Source organism: Saccopteryx bilineata, chromosome 8 (assembly GCF_036850765.1).
Source record: "Saccopteryx bilineata isolate mSacBil1 chromosome 8, mSacBil1_pri_phased_curated, whole genome shotgun sequence".
Lineage (NCBI taxonomy): Eukaryota > Metazoa > Chordata > Mammalia > Chiroptera > Emballonuridae > Saccopteryx > Saccopteryx bilineata.
This window is the reverse complement of record NC_089497.1, coordinates 27,018,638-27,036,190: the sequence shown is the minus strand read 5'-3', so window position 1 is coordinate 27,036,190 and position 17,553 is coordinate 27,018,638. Positions and strand designations below refer to the sequence as shown.

Here is a 17,553-nt window from a genome sequence, read left to right as displayed (position 1 = left end):
TGTCTCTCTTTGTGCTTGTTTCTTTTTTTCTTATTTGTTATTTTTCAATTACAGTGGAGTGGACATACATTGTATTAGTTTCAGGTGTTCACCTCAGACATTAGACATTGCATAACTGGACACTATGCAAACTACCAGCATATTACTGACGGCACTCCCTATGCTGTACTTAACATCCCCATGACTGTTCTCTCACAACCAATTTGTGTGTCTTAATCCCTTTTTCTACGCATCCCCCCAACCCAACTGTCAAAACGTTCGCTGCATCTTTTTGTTTTTTAGATTCAATTGCTGATAGATATTTATTTGCCATCTTATTGTTCACATTATTATAAGCATGCGCATGTGAGAGAGACAAACAGAAGGGAGAGAGATGGAAAGCATCAACAGGTAGTTGCAGCACTTTAGTTGTCCACTGATTGCTTCTCATATGTGCCTTGACCAGGGGGCTCCAGCTGAGCCAGTGACCCCTTGCTCAAGCCAGCGACCTTGGGTCTCAAGCCAGCAACCTCTGGGATCAAGCCAGTGCCCATGGAATCATGCTGATGATCCCACACTCAAGCTGGTGAGCTTATACTCAAACCAGAGACCTCAGGGTTTCGAACCTGTGACCTCAGCATCCCAGGTCAATGCTCTATCCACTGCACCACCACCAGTCAAGTGTATTGTTAATATTCTTTATCTTTTCTTCTTAATGAAAACCCTTTAATATTCCATAATACTGGTTTCATGGTAATGACCTCCTTTAGCGTTTCCTTCTCTGCAAAGCTCATAGGTTGTCCTCGCTTTTCATCACTTTCAGTATTTCTTGCCAATTCCTTCTGGCCTACAAAGCTTTTGATGAGAGATCAGCTGACGATCTTATGAGAGCTCCTTTGTATGTAACTGCTTTTCTCTTGCTGCTTTTAAGGTTCTCTCTGTCTTTAAACCTTTGCATTTTAATTATGATATGCCTTGGTGTGGGCCTCTTTGGGTTTACCTTGAGATTTTCTGTGCTTCCTGGACTTGTATATATATTTCCTTCACCAGGTTAGCGAAGTTCCCTGTCATTATTTTTAAAAATAGGTTTTCTTTTTTAGTTATTCATATATTTATTTTTATTTTTAAGTGCAAAGGGGGAGATAGTGAGACAGACTCCCACATGCATCCCAACTGGGATCCACCTAGCAACCCCCATCTGGGGCTGATGCTTGAATCAACCGAGCTATCCTCAGCGCCTGAGGCTGACACTTGGACCAACCAAGTCATTGGCTGTGAGAGGGGAAGAGAGAGAGAAAGAGGAGAAGGAGAAGAAAAGCAGATGATCGCTTCTCATGTGTTCCCTGACCAAGAATAGAACCTGGGACATCCATACGCCAGACTGGTGCTCCATGCTCTGGGCCAACTGGCCAGGGCCTAGGTTTTCAATTTCTTTTTTTGTTTGTTTGTTTTACAGAGACAGAGTCAGAGAGAGGGATAGATAGGGACAGACAGGAACAGAGAGAGATGAGCAGCATCAATCATCAGTTTTTCTTTGTGACACCTTAGTTGTTCATTGATTGCTTTCTCATATGTGCCTTGACCGCGGGCCTTCAGCAGACCAAGTAACCCCTTGCTCGAGCCAGCGACATTGGGTCCAAGCTGGTGAGCTTTGCTCAAACCAAATGAGCCCGCACTCAAGCTGGTGACCTTGGGGTCTCGAACCTGGTCCTCCACATCCCAGTCCGATGCTCTATCCACCGCACCACTGCGCCACCGCCTGGTCAGGTGGTTTTCAATTTCTTGTTCTCCTTCTTTACTTCTGGTAGCCCCATGATACAAATGTTGGTATGCTTGAAGTTGTCCCAGAGGCTCTTACACTATCCTCATTTTTTAAAATTTTTTCTTCTGTTTGCTATTCTGATTGGGCGTTTTTTGCATGCTTATATTCCACATCGCTGACTTGATTCTTGGCTTCATCTACTCTACTGTAGATTCCCTATAAATTATTCTTCATTTCAGTTAGTGTATCCTTCATTTCTGACTGATCCTTTTTTTTAAATGTTATGCTGTGGAGGGTCTCATTAAATTCACTGATGAGTACTAGTGTTTGAACTCTGAATCCAGATTGCTCGTCTCCATTTTGTTTAGTTCCTTTCCTGGGGTTTTCCTCTGCTCTCTCGTTTGGGATGTTCCTTTGTCCCCTCACTCTGGCAGTGCCCCTGTGTTTGCTTCTGTGTATTGGGTAGAGCTGCTAGGTCTCCCAGGCCCGAGAGTGACCTACTATAGTAGGTGTCCTGCTTGGCGCACTGGCTCAGTCTCCCTTGTCACCTGTGCTGGGTGCTCCAGATTCCCTGTGTGGGCTGCGGGAGCTCTCCTGTTGTCTTTGAGCCTGAACTGCTGTTGACACATTAATGGAAAGGATTTACCCCCAACCTGATCAGCTAAAAAGACGGACTGAGACCACTGACCACCATGGACAGGCTGTGCAGGGGCCCACCCCACAGAACAGGAATTATTTCAGCTGGGCTCTGGTGCTCACTGAATCTACCCCTCGAGTGTGTCGCTTGTGGAGGTGGCTGAGTGGTGGTGCTTCAATGTGGCTGAAGCTGTCCACTGGGTGTGCTGGCTCTAGGGCCTGCTAGAAGGTGCGGGCCAAGGTTAGCCACCAGCTGTGTTCTGCCTGAGGCTACCAGCATGAGCTACAAAGCAAAATGCAGGTGTCTGCTACTTGTGCCAGGCTTGGAGGTGCCAAGGTGAGGCCAAGCTGTGAACCAGGGCTAGCTGGTGCTAGTGCTGGGCCCGGGACCCTTAGCAAGAGGTATGGGGCTCACTGAGCCCAAATGCTGCTTATTTGAGATTTTAGGAAAATCTGAAGCATGAGCCAAGACAGGCCATGCCTATGGAAAAGCCACTGGAAACAGCTTAGGTTGAACCAGAAAGTTGGATAGAACATGTCTCAGGGAATCACCAGAGTGGGGGCAACACTATTAGCCAGGTTGATGGGGACTCAGCTAAGGCAGCCCCCTGCCAGCTCTTTGGGAAGAGGGCTCAGGAAAGGAGAAATGGTCTGTGCCAGCACTTCTACGGGGAGGAAGACCCCCCCCCCAATCATCCTGATAGCAGCAATTCAGACCCTACCTGTATGTCCCTGGTGCCTTTCAAGCTAACACCCCAGCACTGGGGCTCAGGCAGAGTCAGAATAAGTCCATGCACAGGCCCTTTATAGGAAGTGCCCAGGACTCTAGCAGACCTCTGCCTCCCTTAGCCTCAATCCTCACTGGTTGTTACAGCCAGCAGTTATGGGACTTTTTTCCTGGTATTGGAAACCTGGGGGGGGACCTCAGCTCTTCTGGGGACCTCTGCAGCCAAGATATACCTCCTGCTTTTTATCTGCTACACATGAATGTGGGCCCAGCCTGTTCCGTGTCTCCACCCCTTACTAGTCTTAATGTGGCTTTTCTTACTAACTCCTTAGTTGTAAGGCTTCCATTCAGCCAGATTTCAAGTGGTTCTGAATGACGGTTACTCTGTAGTGTCGCTGTAATTCCAATGTGGCTGAGGCGGGAGGCCAGAACATCTACCACCCTGACCGGATGTAGATGTGTTGGTTTCCCTGTATTCGGTGGATCTGCTATGACTCCGAGTCATGGTAGACGGCCTCATGGAGTTGTCCTGTGGGGCTCACTGACACAGTCTCTCTGATGACCTGAGCTGGATGCTCCAGGAATGTCCTTTGTGTGGGTTATGTGAGCCCTCCTGCTGTAACTGAGTTTTCATTGCTGTTGGCCCCTCTGTGCAATTTTAAAGACACTGTGCCTCTGTCTTCTAGCTTCCATTGCTGCTGCTGAAAACGATGAAGCTGGTCTACCCCTCACACCCTTCACCATTCTCGTGAGACTGACCATCTTTATGCTGCCTTGCAATTTACAGGAATTTTTTCTTTGTCCTTTGATTCTGAAATTTTATAATATAAATTGACAGATTTATTTTTATCCACAGTTCTGGGCATTCAACCTGCCCTTTTAATGAGAAAACTTCTGTTCTTAAATGCTAGAAGTTTTCTTTATTGCATCAATGGTTTTCTTTTCTCCACATTCTCTGTTTGGAATTATGTGGGTATTACAGATCTTAGACCAATCCTCTAGATTTCTCTCATTCTATTTTCTAACTTGCATTTTTGCTCTATTTTCTGAGAGGTTTAGTCAATTCTATTTCCCAACTTTTCTGTGATTTTTATATTTATTACATATTTTATTTCTAAAAAGCTTTTCTGTTATTTTAACATGCCCTTTTAAAAATATAGTACCTGATTATTATTTCATTGATATAACCTTTTCACTTATCTCTGATATAAATTATACTTTGTGACTTGGGTTTACTTTTTTCATTTCATTTAATTTTTTTTTTAAACAAACAAAAAACAGGGAAACTTTATTAAAACCCATATAAAAATAAAAGGTTTGGTCTATAATAAGCACTGGCCAGTAACCGTGTATGAGCATATACTGCTATATGCAAATGAACTGATCAGACCACAACCTTTCACTGTCTGTAACAGAATAAGCTCCCCTGTAAAAGCAGCACCACTGTGACATTTTAACTTCAGTATTCCTTCTTCCTCACCCTCTCCTGTAACAGAATCCATCCCAACCCCCTCATAATCCTTCTCAAGGGCAGCTATATCCTTACAGGCCTCAGAAAGGGCTCCTTCCTTCACGCTCAGCACGTACCAGTGAGCAAAGGCCTGACTGGTAGACATCAAGTCGAACTCGTGGTCCAGGCAGGCCTGGGCCTCAGCAATAGCTCCGGTGTTGCTCAGCATGCACACGGCTCGCTGCACTTTGGCCTGTATCCACCAGCTATCACAGTGGGAGGCTGCTGATTAACGCCAACTTTTTTTTTTTTTTTTTAAAGAAAGGCAGACTGCCACATGCAGTGTCTCACTTGGATGTGTCTGGAGTCTTGGAAGCTTGACTACCCTATGTTCTCCTACAAATGGAGCTTGAGACTTGTTCGGAGGATCCAGCAGGGGAGCGCAGCTACTCTATACCCTTGACCGAAGAACGGTCCTCTCCTCTAGCGGGGAAGTCGTCCTCTTCGACCGAGCGCACAGCTTCGGGAAGGACGCACATGGAGCGGTGAGGGAGGAAGGGGACACCCGCCTAGCCAGCCAGATCAGCCAAATCACCCTGGCGATCAATGGGGTGACAGATGTCGCAGCCAGATCGTCCTCACATCCTGATTAACGCCAACTTTGAAGCCACTGAGGCACCAGTTCACAAACTGATGGAATGTTTGATCTTGGCAGCGTCAACGGCAGTATCTTTGGGAACCGTGTCAACGCGGTACAATAGGCAGCAAGCCATGTATTAACCACGGTGAGGTCACATCTCACCATCGGGTTGGCTGGCTCTAGCACGCACTGGTGACCTCTGCTACAGAAAGCGGTTCACGGCAGGCTTTCTCACCAGAGCCCACAGGGGAATACGTGGTCAGAGGGAAGCAGATACAAGGACAGGGCACCAGGTTGGTCTGGAATTCAGTCAGATCAACATCCAGTGCTCCATCAAACCTGAGGGCCTATTTATTGGCAGCATCGTCCTTGCCTGTGATGAGCTGCTCAGATGGAAGAGCTGGCAGTAGGTACCAGTGTGAACTTCATCAATGACTGTGGTTCCAGGTCTACAAACACGGCCCTAGGCACATGCTTGCCAGCACTTTTTCACCGAAGGTGTTGAAGGAGTCGTTCCCAGTGGTCTTGTCACTCGGCACCTGGCCAGCAGGCTGGATGCCACATTCCAGGCAGCAGAGCTCCCGGCAGGCATTGCCGATCTGGACACCAGGCTGGCCGGCGTGGACAGAGGCGCACTCACACACAGCTGCTGCTCTGCGGCTGCCCAGCGGCTGGCAGAGAGGGAGAGGAGGGAGTGTTGCTTCCTACAGCACCGACTCTAGGCAGTCGACGTAAGAGAACTTTGTTTTTAAATTTTCTTCTCTCTGCATAGTCTTGAATTCCTCAAAGTTTTTTTTTCTTGAAATATTTATCATGGGTCTGATTATCCCTGATATCTATTCATATTTCAGAGTAAAACATTAAGAAACGTGACTGGAATTTCTGTGTAAGTGGGGAGTGGGCTGTCAGCCACAGGCTTTACTCTGGAGGATCTTTTTGCTTATGGGCTTTGGATTTCTCATTTCTAAAAGATCTTTTTGCTTTCAAGTTACAGACGTGACAGTTAACATGCTGAGAATTAGGGAAAGACGACTCGGAAGTCCCAGTATGTAGGGTGTAAGCTTTACTGTTCTCGGTCTGGGGCCAGCACGCCCGCCGTCTCCGCACACAGCGTCCCCAGAGCACTCGTCACTCTGTCCTCTCCAGAATGGAGAGGATGGACCTTTGTTCTCAGTCCAGGTCCAGCACGCCCGCCGTCTCTGCACACAGCGTCCCAGAGCACTCGTCACTCTGTCTTCTCCAGAATGGAGAGGATGGACCTTTGTTCTCGGTCTGGGTCCAGCACGCCCGCCGTCTCCGCACACAGCGTCCCAGAGCACTCGTCACTCTGTCCTCTCCAGAATGGAGAGGATGGACCTTTGTTCTCGGTCTGGGTCCAGCACGCCCGCCGTCTCCGCACACAGCGTCCCAGAGCACTCGTCACTCTGTCCTCTCCAGAATGGAGAGGATGGACCTTTGTTCTCGGTCTGGGTCCAGCACGCCCGCCGTCTCCGCACACAGCGTCCCAGAGCACTCGTCACTCTGTCTTCTCCAGAATGGAGAGGATGGACCTTTGTTCTCGGTCTGGGTCCAGCACACCCGCCGTCTCCACACACAGCGTCCCAGAGCACTCGTCACTCTGTCTTCTCCAGAGTGGAGAGGATGGACCTTTGTTCTCGGTCCGGGGCCAGCACACCCGCCGTCTCCGCACACAGCGTCCCAGAGCACTCGTCACTCTGTCCTCTCCAGAATGGAGGATGGACCTTTGTTGAGGAGTGGTGGTGGGGACTTAACTGGTTCTTAAAGAGACTTTAAACAACAGACTCACTTCTACTTTTAAGTTAGGGAGTAATACTAATTCCTAAGATGTTTGGCAGTTCTGCAATACAATTTCAATTGATTCTTAGCTTCCCCCACTGAAAGCCTGACAATGAGCCCTTTCAAATTTGCCAACTAAATGGGAGATGATATTTGCAAACAACAACTCCAATAAGGAGTTAATGTCCAAAATATATAAAGAACTCACTAAGTTCAGTAACAAGCAAACAATCCAATTTAAAAATTAGGAGAGGATCTGAACAGACACTTCTCCCAAGAGGACATACAAATGGCCAACAGATATATGAGAAGATGCTCATCTTCATTAGCTATTAGAGAAATGCAAAACAAAACTACAATGAGATACCTCCTCACACCTGTTAGATTAGCTATTGTCAACAAGACAGGTAATAACAAGTGTTGGAGAGGCTGTGGAGAAAAAGGAACCCTCATTCACCACTAGTGGGAATGCAAATTAGAACAACCATTATGGAAGAAAGTATGGTGCTTTCTCAAAAAGTTAAGAATAGTAATCCCTCTACTGGGTATATACCCCCAAACTCAAAAACACTGGTACGTAACGACACATGCACCCCCATGTTCATTGCAGCATTATTCACAGTGGCCAAGACATGGAAACAACCAAAATGTCTTTCAACAGAAGATTGAATGAAGAAGATGTGGTATATATATACTATGGAATACTACTCAGCTATAAGAAATGATGACATAGCAAAGATGGCCTGGGCGCTGGCTCCTTGGCCTCTGCCCCAGGCGCTAGAGTGGCTCTGGTCGCGGCAGAGCGACGCCCCAGAGGGGCAGAGCATCGCCCCCTGGTGGGCAGAGCATCGTCCCTGGTGGGCGTGCCGGGTGGATCCCGGTCGGGTACATGTGGGAGTCTAACTGTCTCTCCCCGTTTCTAGCTTCAGAAAAATACAAAAATAAAAATTAAAAAATAAAAAAAAGAAATGAGGGCCCTGGCCGGTTGGCTCGGCGGTAGAGCGTCGGCCTAGCGTGCGGAGGACCCGGGTTCGATTCCCGGCCAGGGCACACAGGACAAGCACCCATTTGCTTCTCCACCCCTCCGCCGCGCTTTCCTCTCTGTCTCTCTCGTCCCCTCCCGCAGCCAAGGCTCCATTGGAGCAAAGATGGCCCGGGCGCTGGGGATGGCTCTGTGGCCTCTGCCCCAGGCGCTAGAGTGGCTCTGGTCGCAACATGGCGACGCCCAGGATGGGCAGAGCATCGCCCCCTGGTGGGCAGAGCTTCACCCCTGGTGGGCGTGCCGGGTGGATCCCGGTCGGGCGCATGTGGGAGTCTGTCTGACTGTCTCTCCCTGTTTCCAGCTTCAGAAAAATGAAAAGAAAAAAAAAAAAAAAAAAAAAAAAAGAAATGATGACATAGTGCCATTTACGACAACATGGATGGACCTTGAGAACATTATACTGAGTGAAATAAGTAAATCAGAAAAAGCTAAGAACTGGATGATTTCACACATAGGTGGGATATAAAACCAAGACTCGTGGACATAGATAAAAGTGAAGTGGGCACCAGCAGGAGGGAAATGTGGGGGAGGGGGAGGAATATGGGAGCAAAGAGGGATAAATATAAGGTGACAGAAAATGACCTGACTTTGGGTAATGCGTATAAAACATAATCAACAGCTTAAATGCTATAGAAATGTCTGCTTGAAACCTATGTATTCTTTTTTTTTAACTCCTTATTTTATTTATTTTTATTATTATTATTATTTTTTTTTGTATTTTTCTGAAGCTGGAAACGGGGAGAGACAGTCAGACAGACTCCCGCATGTGCCCGACCGGGATCCACCCGGCTCTGCCCATCAGGGGGCGATGCTCTGCCCCTCCGGGGCGTCGCTCTGCCGCAACTAGAGCCACTCTAGCGCCTGAGGCAGAGGCCAAGGAGCCATCCCCAGTGCCTGGGCCATCTTTGCTCCAATGGAGCCTTGGCTGCGGGAGGGGAAGAGAGAGACAGAGAGGAAGGGGGGGGGATGGAGAAGCAAATGGGCGCTTCTCCTATGTGCCCTGGCCGGGAATCGAACCTGGGTCCCTCGCACGCCAGGCCGACGCTCTACCGCTGAGCCAACCGGCCAGGGCCTATTTTATTTTATTTTTTTACAGAGACAGAGAGTCAGAGAGAGGGATAGACAGGAACAGACAGACAGGAACAGAGAGATGAGAAGCATCAATCATTAGTTTTTCGTTGTGCATTGCGACACCTTAGTTGTTCATTGATTGCTTTCTCATATGTGCCTTGACCATGGGCCTTCAGCGGACTGAGTAACCCCTTGCTTGAGTCAGCGACCTTGAATCCAAGCTGGTGAATTTTTGCTCAAACCAGATGAGACCACGCTTAAGCTGGCGACCTCGGGGTCTCGAACCTGGGTCTTCCGCATACCAGTCTGACGCTCTATCCACTGCGCCACCGCCTGGTCAGGCGAAACCTATGTATTCTTATTGATCAAGGTCACTGTTAAATTTAATTTTCTAAATAAATTTTTTTTTAATTTGCTACATCAGTTATTCCATTTATCAGAGTCCAGAATTTAGCTACTAAAGTCTCCTCTCCTATTTTTTTAGCATATATTTATTTATTTATTTTCTTACAGAGACAGAGAGAGAGTCAGAGAGAGAGAGAGATAGGGACAGACAGACAAAAACGAAGAGAGATGAGAAGCATCAATCATTAGTTTTTTGTTGTGACACCTTAATTGTTCATTGATTGCTTTCTCACATGTGCCTTGACCGTGGGGCTACAGCAGACCGAGTAACCTCTTGCTCGAGCCAGCGACCTTGGGTCCAAGCTGGTGAGCCTTGCTCAAACCAGATAAGCCTTCGCTCAAGCTGCGACCTCGGGGTCTCGAACCTGGGTCCGTGGCATCCCAGTCCAATGCTCTATCCACTGCGCCACCGCCTGGTCAGGCAAGCTTATATTTTTAAATGATAATTTTACATTACTAAATATATATTTTTTTGTCAAGAATACGACAAGCACAAATCAGAAGATGACTCTTACAGTAACATAAGGGAGACAGAGACACAGAGAGCACAGATGGCAGAATAACAATGAAGCAGAGTCAGACCCTACTTAACATGATGCCAGAGCCACCGTTAGCTGTCCAGACACTTACCGGACACTTGTACTCTCTCGCTCGCTCGTGTTTCAGTGTGTGCATGATAAGCGTGTATCTCCTCTGGAACACCATTCCACACTCCCCACATTTATGAGGCGCTTCTTCCTCAGTATTCTCGTTAGCATCTCTTTTTGGCTGTTTCATCTTTTTCCCTCTTTGAACTAATTTCTGGGCTACCTAAGTAAATGGCAGAAAACACAATCTAAGTAAATACTGTATAATCATTTTTGGTTTTAAGTCATGAGTCATAAATATTGCAAATTCACACGATCTTATTAATAAGATTATCTTATGAAAGTTGCTTTCTTGCACTTATCCCCCTTCACCCAAAAATAATTTTCACTATAGATGTAAGCTTATCAATTGCATGCTTTCAAATTAAAGCTAGAATGATCAAGGTCAAGTCTTACCTGTTGAACTGCTGACTTAGGAAGGGCTTTCCTCTTCTGCAGCTTCTTCTCCATTCCCTTGTGCAGTCGGATATACCCGCCTTCATTAATAGAGCGCTGACGAAGTCTGCTTCTGTAAGTGTCGTCATCAGGGCCGAGGTCTGGCCTTGCAACCAGCCTTTCCTGCTCTTCTGAAGACTGGCCAAAGCTCTGCCTGTGCTCTGAACTGTCTTCACCACACATACCCTCCACTGATGTATCATTTCCCGCATTACTGTTTTCCAGAGAGCTACTGATTACATTCTCTTTGGAAAGTTTAGGGTAAATATTAGAAACTGTGCTATCTTCTGTGCTGTTTAAAGTTTGTAGTTCTGACTGGATGTTCTTTGTTACTAAACTGACAGACTCCATTTCAGGATGAGAATCAGGTACACAGCCTACAGCTGAAGGTGACAGAGTAGCCTGAGCCTCTGAGGACGGCTGGGGTTCGGGCTGTCGTCCTAGCTCTCCGTTCTGCTCGGCTTCTGGCAAGTCTCCATTCACCAGTAGCACAATTTCACAATCCCCAAGTTCAGTAGATAAAGTTGTGGTGGTTCTCTCATTGTTTGTCACAGGAGGTGCTGCAGCTCCATTTTGTTCTGCTAAGTCCTGAGTAGATGCAACTGTTTGTACTTCACCTTTCTTATATACTGTTAGCTGCTTTTCCTCCATTAGTTTATGTACACTTTCACAGATTTCTAAAACTTCTGACATGAAGAGATGCCGAGCCAAGATGGCTACATCAGCCATGCTACAGAAATCAAAACTTAGCACAGATGTGTAGGCAAATTCCAGTAGAGGAAGGAAGCTTGCTTTACAGAAACCTATATGAAACAGGACAGATGGGGGATAAAAAGTCAAATCACCACTAAAACACCTTGTAAGAACAATTAATATACAATTATGACAACATCAAATAGAATATAAAGGCAAGCATGGCCATTTATTCTGCAGTTAAGCATCCTGGATTTGCTTTGTGTTCTGGTCGCTTATTAAGCCTTGACTAACTCACTTCTATGAGCCGAGTTCTCAAGACCTAAAATAGAAAATAATATCAGACTTACTACCTCAAAGAGTTGTTGTAAGGCAGTCATTTTCAAACTGTATTCCTTAGAACCCCGGGGGTTCCTCAAATTCCCCTCAAGAAACAGCTGCTGGAGAATGGAGGGTAAAAAAAGAGAGGGATGCAGGTGAGTAGGCAGGGTTCAACCACTTGTCTCCTAGCCTCGCTGCATAAGCATATCTGTATTTTCTAATAGAAGTCCATATGAAAATTTGATTGTAAACAAAGGGTTCCACTAAAAATTTAAAAACAAGGTCTAAGGCAGGAGATCAGCAAAATTTTATGTACAGAATCAGGTAATTAATAGTGCAGGCCATAAAGTGTCTGTTGCAACTACTCAACTCTGTCACTGCAGCTAGAGAGTAGCCATAGATAATACATACACAAATGGGTGTGGCTGTGTTCCAATACAACTTTATTACCAAAAAAAATGGCCTTTGGGCTACAGTTTGCCTATCCCTGGTCTAAGGAATGAAATACTTGCTGTACACATGAGATATTACATTCTTATTTTATGTAAGAAAATAAGACCAGTTTATTTCTTTTCTAAGCTCTCAGTACTTCGCTTTCAAAAGCCATTTAAAATATTCAGATGATTCAACAACCAGAAAATTAGAGTGATCTGTCTAACTCCATCTTCATACCCCATCTGACTAAGAATTTGTATAGCCTTTCCTGACCAGTGGTGGCACAGTGGATAGAGCATCAACCTGGAATGCGGCTGGTCCCAGGTTTGAAACCCTGATGTTGCCGGCTTGGGAGCAGGTTCATCTGGCTTGAGCGTGGGATCATCAACTTGGTCCCATGGTCACTGACTTGAACAAGGGGTCACTGGCTCAGCTGGAGCCCCCCTTGCCCCGTCAAGGCACATACAAGAAGCAATGAACAACTCAAGTGACACAACTACAAGTTAATGCTTGTCACCTCTCCTCCTTCCTGTCTCTCTCTTGCTCAAAAATAAATTGTATAGTCTTCCAGAGTTTCTTTCTAAAAGCAAGCATTCTATATCCCTTCTTACAGCACTGTGCCTTACTTCTCACATACAGCAGTTGACCTAGAGATCTTTTTATTATAATAGAGAGAGCCAAAGCAACCCTTTAAAAATTCACAACTTGCTGTTTTCCAGTTTTGAATCAGGTACATAAAAAGTGGTCCTTTCACATGGGAAGAAAGGGTGGACAAGTATAGAGAGACATCTTCAACTATGTGATACATTAGGAGTCAGGTTGAAAAGTGAGGAGACTACATATCAGCATTATTATCATGGCTATTTCTGCCATTCCTATAAAAGCTATAATCAAATAGGCTGTGCCATATTAATCCTATCACAAATGATGAGATCAAGTTAAATAAGTTTGAGGTAAATAAGAATATTTCTTAGGAAAAGAACACATACCAACAAAATAATATATTTTTGTCTTTTACCTAGTATCTGTTCTTTCTTTTTTTTTAAGATTTTATTTACTGATTTTTTAAAAAAGAGGAGAGAGAGAGAGAGAGAAAGGGGCGGGAGGAAGAGCAGGAAGCATCAACTCAAAGTAGTTGTTTCTCGTATGTGCCTTGACTGGGCACTTCCGGAGTTTTGAACCGGCGACCACAGAGTTACAGGTCAATGCCCCATCCACTATGCCACCACAGGTCAGGCTACCTAGTATCCTTTTAATTTTTAATTTGAAATCATAAGATAATTTTCCCATAAAAGAATTAACACTGTTCCAAATAACACTCTGAATGTCTAAAACCATTTTCTCAAAGGTGCAAGTTAATATTTTATTGTAAAGTACTGTAAAACACACAAAAAATAAGAAAGTAAAAAATAATCTTACTCATAACCTTACTGTCAAAAGATAATAGATGATTTTGGTATTGTTTTTACCCCAATCTTTTTACATATACATGTACACACTCTGTAAATGAAAGCGAAACAGATAATTTTACAAGATGAGAACGTTCTACAGCTGTTACACAACAATGTGAATATAGCTCACATTCAGACTGAATACAGTTAATAGGACTGAACTGTACACTTAAAATTCATTAAGAGGGTAAATTTAATATCAAGTGTTTTTATGAAAAGTTTAAAAAAATTTAATAGACAACAATGGTTACAGATTTAAAAATTATGACAAGTACTTCCACATCCAGCAGTATGGTAGACTAAAATTCCCTGAAGGACCCATATACTTTTCAAAAAATGCTAGGCTTGTGGTGACAGAGTAGATAGAGCATCGACCTGGAACACTGAGGTTGTAGGTTTAAAACCCTGGCCTTGCCGATCAAGGCACATACAAGAACCAACCAATGACCAACTAAAGAAGCAGCTATGGGTTGACGATTCTTGTTACTCCTCTCTGTAAAATCAATAACAAATATTTAAATAAAAAATGCTTGCCTGACCAGGTGGTGGCGCAGTGGATAGAGCATTGGACTGGTATGCACAGGACCCAGGTTCGAGACCCTGAGGTCGCCAGCTTGAGTGCAGTCTCATCTGGTTTGAACAAAGCTCACCAGCTTGGACCCAAGGTCACTGGCTTAACCAAGGGGTTACTCAGTCTGCTGTAGCCCCACAGTCAAGGCACATATGAGAAAGAAATCAATGAACAACTAAGGTGTCACAACGAAAAACTGATGATTGATGCTTCTCATCTCTCTCCATTCCTGTCTCTGTCCCTATCTATCCCTCTCTCTGTCTCTGTAAAAAAAAAAAAAAAGCTCAGCTGGCTCAGTGGTAGAGCATCAGCCTGGCATGTGGGTGTCTCCGTTTCAATTCCTGGTCAGGACAAACAAAAGAAAGCAACCATCTGATTCTCTACCCCCGCACCCCCCCCCCCCGCCCTCTCCCCCTTCTCTCTCTCTCTTCCCCTCCCACAGCCATGGCTCAACTGGTTCTAGCAAGTTGGCCTCAGGTGCTGAGGATTGGCTCCTGGATTCTGTCTTAGGCACTAAAAAATGGCTCAGTTGATGAGCAACAGTGCAATGGCCCAGATGTACAAAGCATCGCCCCCTAGTGGGTTTGCTGGGTGGATCCCGGTTGAGGCACACGTCGGAGTCTGTCTGTCTCTCTGCCTCCCCTCCTCTCACTTTAAAAAAAAAAAATCTAGCTAAAAATACTTTAAAGTTTTATGTCAAATATACTCAGTGCCCTGCCAATTTAATCGAGACTTAATTCAGCACTTTGGTGGTCATAAGAAACCTCAAGATGAGAATTGAAAGTGGTCCCAGACTGCTAATTCCCTCAGGGTCTAAAGAAGCAAATGTTTTCTCTGTGGAAAACACATTCAACCCAGGACTCAAAGATTTCCCATGAAGTTCTAAAGGATATGAATCCAGTGTATACAAATTTAAAAATAAAATCATAAAGAGCCCTGGCTGGACAGTTTGGTTAGTTAGTTTTATCCCAAAGTGCAAAGGCTGTGGGTTCGATCCTCAGTCAGGGCACGTATAGGAACAGATCAGTGCTTCTATCTCTCTCTCTCCTACTTCCTCTAGTTCTGAAATACGTAAATTATTAAAAAAAAAAAAAAAAACCCAAAAAATCACAAAAACCAGTAGAGCAAAAGATAATAAAAAGTAGCTCCCTAGGCCCTGGCCGGTTGGCTCAGTGGTAGAGTGTTGGCCTGGCGTGCAGAAGTCCTGGGTTCGATTCCCGGCCAGGGCACACAGGAGAAGCGCCCATCTGCTACTCCACCCCTCCCCCTCTCCTTCCTCTCTGTCTCTCTCTTCCCCTCCCGCAGCCGAGGCTCCATTGGAGCAAAGATTGCACGGGTGCTGGGGATGGCTCCTTGGCCTCTGCCCCAGGCGCTAGAGTGGCTCTGGTCGCAACAAAGCGACGCCCAGGAGGGGCAGAGCGTCGCCCCTGGTGGGCGTGCCCGGTGGATCCCGGTCGGTCGGGCGCATGCGGAAGTCTGACTGTCTCTCCCCGTTTCCAGCTTCAGAAAAATACAAAAAAAAAAAAAAAAAGTAGCTCCCGGCCCTGGCCGGTTGGCTCAGCGGTAGAGCGTCAGCCTAGCCTGCGGAGGACCCGGGTTCGATTCCCGGCCAGGGCACACAGGAGAAGCGCCCATTTGCTTCTCCACCCCTCCGCCGCGCTTTCCTCTCTGTCTCTCTCTTCCCCTCCCGCAGCCAAGGCTCCATTGGAGCAAAGATGGCCCGGGCGCTGGGGATGGCTCTGTAGCCTCTGCCTCAGGCGCTAGAGTGGCTCTGGTCGCAACATGGCGACGCCCAGGATGGGCAGAGCATCGCCCCCTGGTGGGCAGAGCGTCGCCCCTGGTGGGCGTGCCGGGTAAATCCGGTTGGGCGCATGCGGGAGTCTGTCTGACTGTCTCTCCCTGTTTCCAGCTTCAGAAAAATGAAAAGAAAAAAAAAAGTTAAAAATTAAAAAGTAGCTCCCTAAAAGAGACATCTGACAAAGAACTAAATAGAACATCTAAGAATGGATAACATAAATTGGAATAAAAAATTCAAGTAAATTTAACAGCAAATCATATATAGCTAAAGGAGTGAACTAGAATTTTCCAGAATAATCTACAAAGAAGTGAACAAAATATGAAAGAGACATTAAGAGACAGAATATAAAGTGAGAATGTCTATCTAATTGGAGTTCAGAAAAGCAGACAAGAGAGAAAGAGGCAGAGACAATTTTTGAAGAGACACTGGCTAAGAATTTTTTCAACTAATGTAAGACAATAATCTCAATTGCCAGGTTCAGGAAGTCCAACAATTTCTAAGCAAGACAGTTTAAAGTCAAAGATCTTCAGCCTGACCAGGTGATGGTGCAGTGGATAGAGCATCAGACTACAACACGGAGGACCCAGGTTCGAAACCCCGAGGTTGCTGACTTGAGCGTGGGCTCATGTGACTTGAGCAAGGCTCACCAGCTTGAGCTCAAATGTCGCTGCCTTGAGCAAGGGGTCATTCGGTCTGCTGTAGCCCCCCCCCCCAATCAAGGCACACATGAGAAAGCAACCAATGAACAACTAAGGTACTGCAATGAAGAACTGATGTTTCTCATCTCTCTCCTGTCCTGTCTATCCCTATCTGTCCCTCTCTCTGTTACTGTTCCTACAATACCATGTTACTAGCAAAAGGACTGGCAGGAATGGGGCTACTTTCCACTGACCAGCAGTGAGTGGGTTCTTGACTTTGTGCAGGAAAGATTTCACACACAAGCCCAAGTGATTTTGAGAGGACATTTATTAAAAAGCTGGGTAGAGCCTGACCTGTGGTGGTGCAGTGGATAAAGCATCAACCTGGAAATGCTGAGGTCGCCGGTTCGAAACCCTGGGCTTGCCTGGTCAAGGCACATATGGGAGTTGATGCTTCCAGCTCCTCCCCCCTTCTCTCTGTCTCTCCTCTCTCTTTCTCTGTCTCTCCCTCTCCTCTCTAAAAAATGAATAAATAAATAAAAAAGAAACAAAGATTTAAAAAAAAAAAAAAGCTGGGTAGAGGCCCTGGCCGGTTCAGCGGTAGAGCGTCGGCCTGGCGTGCGGGGGATCCAGGTTCGATTCCCGGCCAGGGCACATAGGAGAAGCGCCCATTTGCTTCTCCACCCCCCCCTCCTTCCTCTCTGTCTCTCTCTTCCCCTCCCGCAGCCAAGGCTTCATTGAAGCAAAGATGGCCCAGGCGCTGGGGATGGCTCCTTGGCCTCTGCCCCAGGCACTAGAGTGGCTCTGGTTGCAGCAGAGTGACACCCCGGAGGGGCAGAGCATCGCCCCCTGGTGGGCAGAGCGTCGCCCCCCTGGTGGGCGTGCCGGGTGGATCCCAGTCGGGCGCATGCGGGAGTCTGTCTGTCTCCCCGTTTCCAGCTTCAGAAAAATACAAAAAAAAAAAAAAAAAAAAAAAAAAAGCTGGGCAGAGTGGAACAAGGAAGGACTTAGGGTAGAAGAACAGGAGAGGGCCTAGGCGAGGCTGCTCTGGCTCC

The 17,553-nt window shown here is 46.2% G+C and overlaps 1 protein-coding gene across 1 annotated transcript in view; it reads right to left on the bottom strand.

Annotated features, from left to right (window-relative positions):
* The window catches only part of ZBTB11 (zinc finger and BTB domain containing 11), a 44,500-nt gene that overhangs the window by 12,558 nt on the left and 14,389 nt on the right, over positions 1 to 17,553 (bottom strand). The window contains exons 4-5 of the mRNA XM_066240669.1: positions 10,553 to 11,394; positions 10,140 to 10,319 (exon numbers count right to left, since the gene is read on the bottom strand). Of these exons, the coding sequence (XP_066096766.1) occupies positions 10,140 to 10,319; positions 10,553 to 11,394 (1,022 nt within the window). The remainder of the gene's footprint in view (positions 1 to 10,139; positions 10,320 to 10,552; positions 11,395 to 17,553) is intronic.